This window comes from Carassius gibelio, chromosome B7 (assembly GCF_023724105.1).
Source record: "Carassius gibelio isolate Cgi1373 ecotype wild population from Czech Republic chromosome B7, carGib1.2-hapl.c, whole genome shotgun sequence".
Lineage (NCBI taxonomy): Eukaryota > Metazoa > Chordata > Actinopteri > Cypriniformes > Cyprinidae > Carassius > Carassius gibelio.
In genome coordinates, this window is record NC_068402.1 from 25,630,379 (window position 1) to 25,636,347 (window position 5,969).

A 5,969-nucleotide genomic window follows, 5' to 3' on the forward strand; every position below is an offset into this window, starting at 1 on the left:
TTCTTCACTGCAAATACAAACAACCTCCTTTAGTGGCTCAGGAAGCTAGTTTCTAGAGGCCAGTAATCTTAAAGGAAACTTAAAAGTGAGAACTTAATATTAAAATATGTCAGACTTCCTTTGTTGTGGCTATTTGGCAGAAGATATGTTATATCCTCAACTAAAACCAGAGCTAAACCTTATTAGAGGGTGGCAAAACCACTCTGAAAGATTGCAGCAAGCTACCATTTACAAGCTGACCAGTCAAATTGTGAATGAAGTCTGCATGCACAACAGCATGAAAATGCTTATGAGAAGTTTACTGCAAATGTCAGTGTGTATTTTAGGTTTTGTTGCTTTCAGCCATTCTCACACTTGGTCTGGATTCGACACCCTGTGGCAGTCCTGTCCTATCAAGTAATCATCTTCTCAAAAATGGTCTACACTGTTTTGACAGGAATGACACCCTCAGGATCTCATTTTTTAGCAGTGTGGAGAAATGTTATGCGAATTATGACTGAAAAGCTAAATGTTTTGCTGGTGTTAAACCACTGACATGCGTCCTTATGCATATGAACTATCTACCTGCACATACTTTGAATATTTGTTCTTGGAAGAAGATGAAAAAAGAGCTCATTTGATGTGAGTGGTGAGCAAAACTACCCCAACAGTGGTCGTATTAATAAACAGGTAAGCGTGCTGAGGGGAAGTTTCTGACAGGCAATAATACATGTGGTAATTGGACTGATATGACTCATGCAGCCCACAGAGCAGTCAGACGGACCTGGTTTGATTCCTGCCTCTAACCGCCAAAAGATCCTCATGAAGCAACTAAGACCGGATCAAAGCGAGGCTTAGCTTTGCATTAATCAGCAGGAAACAACAAAATAACACGTTCTGTGCCTAGAATAGGATTAATCAACAAAAATGGGCAGAGCACCTTCTATAGCAGCAACTTCTAAGTGAATTTGATGGCCATTGAATTTGTATTAACTAACTCTTGTGTGTATAGGATTTATTTTTATTTTTTGTCCTGGTCTTTTGCAGGTTTTCTTTGATGTTCCTTTTTCAAAAAGGGCTGCGTCTGCTACACAAAAAGCTGACAAAACTGAGATGAATGTAGAAAGCAGGACAGCTGGTATAGAGGGACACTTAAACTTCACCATCTTCATCACAATTGCGTACATCCTTCCATTACTAAAAATAACTATTATGGTCATGCTAAACTTAAATGCCCTCATCTCACTGTTTTTCTTATGTGAATACAGATAAAAATGGGCCTCTTTCAAATAACTTTTCATTGGAATTGTTTTTTAAATGTTTTATGGAGGTTTTAAAATGATTGTCATCAATAGAAGAAAGAGTGGAGTAAATTGTCACATTTATTATTATTATTTTTTTTTTTTTGAATTCTAATACTTTAATATAGGCTACTGATTTAACTTATTACCATAATACTATACTAAAGCTGTTGTGTAACAAAGAAACACAGTGAAAAGTATTTCTATAAATTGCAGGTCGGGTAAAAAGTGACATGTGTTTCACATGTCACATTTTGCTGTTTTATTTATTGTTTCATGATGAAAATTCCCGGTTTACATCCAGTACTGTCGTAAACCTTTTCCCCCAGTCTGTTGGCTGGTTCTAACAGGCTTCGGGAAATTTTAATAGTTTAAAGTTTACGTGTGTGTATGTTTCATTATATTACAGTTTAAATGTTGCATAGAAAGCCCATAATAAACTATTTGACCTGCTTCATTGTGACACATGTTGACCTTCTAAGGCATGTTGAGTTTGGAGTTAGTGGAACAGGTGAAAAGTGTTTTGGAGACAACATTTTAAGATATTTTCAAAAGTAAACCTTGGATGTAAACTGTGTTAGAACTCGCCCATCTCCCCTTTTCCGAAAAGGATCTGGAATCTGTTTCATACTGCTATTTTTTATGTAGGCGACGTGAATACAAACATTATGCTGAAACATTCAGTAAACTGAATCATATATAATAATGTGTAAACATTTCCAGCATAAGACTTGTTTTCCTCCCCTCAGACGTCTTTCTGTCTTGTTTTGGACATACACTCGCCAGCTTTACGCAATGAGTCATCGTCGGCGTCCTTATTACGCATGGACAAAAATCAATGTTAGGTGGAGCAAAAGAAGGACTGAAGTGAGTGGTGTGTCAGTGGAGCAGATATAAGGTGCTTGGACCGCGGGGAGCGAGTGTTCACCTGAATCTCAGTGCAGAGGACGCGTTCAGTCTTGGCTGTGACCATGGACAGCTCCAAACTCTGGACCACAGCGATGGCATGCGCGGTGCTGCTCTCCTGCATTCAGGGTGCCGAGATTGACTTTGACAACGAATCCGACTTAGAAACGAGAGCTTTGAGGGAGTTTTACCCAAAGGACCCGAACCTGACTAACGAAAAGCAGCTCGTAAGTATTGCGCAATTCTCGGAGCATAGAAAACAAATGATGTTCCCTTCTTTAAAAGATTTTAATGATACTTTCTTGATCTGAACATGTTCACAGCTCGGGGCTTTACACGACGTTCTGGAGAAACTGCAGAGTAAACGCATCTCACTTTGGGAAAAGAAGTTTGGGCGCGTTCCGACAGTGAGTACTATAGCACAAAACAGTAATGTTTTATGAGATTTATGTGTCTATTTTGATATTTAAAATAATGGAAAGTGCTCTGATGCCTAGATTAAAATCACACATTTAGCATTTACATTTGCTATTCACAAAACACTGACAATGGTTTCTTTAACGTTTCCGCTTTTCTTTCACATCAGTGCGATGTCGGGGAACAATGCGCCATCAGGAAAGGATCGAGAATCGGCAAAATGTGCGACTGTCCACGTGGAGCGTTTTGCAATTACTTTTTGCTGAAATGTTTGTAAAGATACAAACGGATTGAGAATTGGAAAATAAACACGATATTGCAGAGATTTATATATTATGTGATTTCTATTTTTATGATTACGAAGTTCTGTGAGAAGAACGGGTGAATTTGAAAGATTGTTTAATTATTTGCTGCTCTTGATGTGTAATTGAACCTGAATAAACTGGGTGGACTTTTGTTTTCTAAGGCAGTCTGTGTGTTTCCTCTAGTTAGTATAATACATGTTTCATGGTGGCATTTTAAACAAAACGTTCTGAACTGCAAAAAGAGTAATTTCTTTAATTTCTAGTGATATAAAACTGTCAACCTGCAGTAAAAGAATATATATATATATATATATATATATATATATATATATATATATATAACTGGAATATTTCAACCAGTTTTACCTATAGATGAAGACAATGTAGTTAAAATCAACTAAATGAAAGTTAAAAATGAAATATAAATTTTATTGGTTGTAAAACCAATAAGAAATTATGATTATATGCCTAACAGACATTTACACTGTTCACTTACAAGGTATTACATATTACATTACAAGAAAACAATGGCAAATTTGTGTATTTAAGCCATTCTTTCTGGAATTACACAAATCAAGGTGATGTGTTTAATAAAACCCATTCTCTGAAACTCCAATTTCAGAGTTAGTGTTTTATAAGTTTTCAGTTCCTTGTAATTTTGTTCAGTTTGTCTCACACATCTCGTTCCATCCGCTTGCATGAATTCAACAGCATAGTTATAACAAGGGTTCAAAATATGTGACATTTCTGTATTACACAAAGCCTGTGACTCATAGGAGAGAATGAGAAAAAGTGCACAGTTAGTACAGGCTGTGTCCCATGATTAGCTCAGAGCTCGCAGCCAAGCAGAAAAAACACTCCCGAATTCCCTCAAATGTCAACCAAAGCCGGCACTTAAATGGGCGCTTTCACTCTTTGTTAGCTTAATTTACAATTGTTAACATTTGACAGATTGCCAGCAGAAGAGGACGATGGGAAATATGCGTCTGCTGTTGCTTGCTGGCACTGCAAAACAGGTCAAACACAGATCTGCATAAAAATAGTAGTTAATGGGTCTAATTTTTTATAACACCAATCATACCATTGCGCATCCTCAAGCCATGTCATTTTCAGATATCATCATGATTTGTCATCATTCAGAGTTATTCATTTGATTGTGTAATTGTATTTGGGTTGCTGGAGAGGAAGCAAATTGATTGTAAACATGAGCAAAGCTGTATGCCATCTGTAATAAATCTGTCATTTGCTTTAAATAATAATTTGATATTTTGAGAGATTCAAAAAAACACAACTGAGCTTACATAAACATTTTTATATGATTATGTCTGATAGGGAATATATCCAAATAATTGATACACAACACACATTTAGGATGAATCTAATGATACCCCTTTAGTGTTAACATTAATATCACTCTGTGAATGAACATTTTCTGCCCTATCACTGAAAAAAGTAATAAGTAAATTTACTTAATTTTTATTTGCCAAGTTTTTGCACAAGCATTTTTCAAGTAAATTTAACACATTTGGAAATTAAGTAAATCTACTTAACTAAGTTAAGTAAAAAAAAAAAAACGAATAAGTATATTTTAATTAAATAATATTCAATTAATGTATTTAGCAGACACTTTTATCCAAAGCAACTTACAGTGCATTCAGGCTAACAATTTTCACCTATCATTTGTTCCCGGGGAATCGAACCCCCAAACTTTCACTTGCTAATGCAATGTTCTACCACTGAGCTACAGGAACACTTCAAGATTGTGTAAAAATAAGTGAAAATTTCACTTACTTACTTTTTTTATTTTGGAAAAGTTTTTACACTAACAAAAAACCCGAAACAGATATTCTAGAAATTTCTAAATGTAAAATAATTTTTTTCAAAACAGTTTTATCAAATGAGGGTAAATAAGTCTCTGATAAATATTCTGCAATTAAGAAAACAGACAAAAGAAATAGCACTGTAAAACCCGATAAGTAAACTTTACTCAAACCGTTTGAGTAAATAGATTGCCTTGATTTAAACCATGTAACTTTTAAAACTTTGCATTTAAGTAATGAATTGATTAACTAAGTGCTGATTGAGAATTAGTGATGAACAGCTGCTGTTAACAAACAGAATCACTGAAGAAAAGAGAAACACAAGAACTACTACAACTGACTTCAGACACAGCCTTAGATGAAATCAACTGAAATAAAATACATGAAATCTCTCAAGATCTGATTAAACAGCATCACCAGCTCCACTTATTAATAACCAGACTGACTTTATTTCTGTCAGACGTCTACAGAAGATGAAAATTGTTAGCCTGAATGCACTGTAAGTTGCTTTGGATAAAAGTGTCTGCTAAATACATTAATTTAATATTATTTAATTACATTTTACTCAATAAAATGTACTTATTATTATTTTATTTTTTTTACTTAACTTAGTTATGTAGATTTACTTAATTTCCAAATGTGTTAAATTTACTTGAAAAATGCTTGTGCAAAAACTTGCCAAATAAAAATTAAGTAAATTTAGTTATTACTTTTTTCAGTGTATTAATGGGAATTGATCGAACCAAACCAACAAATATGTAAACAATTATATGTAAGATTAAATCCCGCAAAAGAAAACTGGTAACACTTTAGTTCCAGTTTTAATTTTCACTATTAACTAGTTGTTTATTAGCATGCATATAAGCTGTTTATTAGTACTTATAAAGCACATATTAATTAATGCCTTATATAATATATTCCTTACCCCACACCTAAATGTAACAACTTCCTTACTATCAATAAGCAGTTATTAGGAGTTTATTGAGGCAACAGTTGAAGTTAATAAATAGTTAATAATTAGAAATGGTCCACAAACTAAAGTGTTTTAACAAAAAAACATTTTCAGTTACAGCTTCAAATGACTCATCACTAGGGACCAACCATCTTTTCATAACTATAATTAGTGAAAATGGGCAATTCCAAAGTTTTAACTGGCTTATGTCATTGCAACATTTTAATAAAATAATTTTTATTTATTTATTTATTATTTTCATGAGGGTCTTGGAATGATGTGTGCCAAG

The 5,969-nt window shown here is 34.0% G+C and overlaps 1 protein-coding gene across 1 annotated transcript; it reads left to right on the forward strand.

Moving 5' to 3' along the window:
• Positions 1-2,101: 2,101 nt before the first annotated feature.
• Positions 2,102-3,068, forward strand: LOC127962444 (cocaine- and amphetamine-regulated transcript protein-like). Its single transcript, XM_052562003.1, has 3 exons — positions 2,102-2,413; positions 2,510-2,593; positions 2,773-3,068. Exons 1-3 carry the CDS (start codon positions 2,252-2,254, stop codon positions 2,878-2,880), a joined length of 354 nt encoding a protein of 117 aa, XP_052417963.1. The 5' UTR covers positions 2,102-2,251; the 3' UTR covers positions 2,881-3,068.
• Positions 3,069-5,969: the final 2,901 nt, after the last annotated feature.

Coding starts and splice junctions, on each gene's coding strand:
- LOC127962444 (XM_052562003.1), top strand. CDS start 2,252: ATGGACAGCTCCAAACTCTGGACCACAGCGATGGCATGCGCGGTGCTG. Junction 2,414..2,509: donor TGACTAACGAAAAGCAGCTC/GTAAGTATTGCG, acceptor ACATGTTCACAG/CTCGGGGCTTTACACGACGT. Junction 2,594..2,772: donor AGTTTGGGCGCGTTCCGACA/GTGAGTACTATA, acceptor CTTTCACATCAG/TGCGATGTCGGGGAACAATG.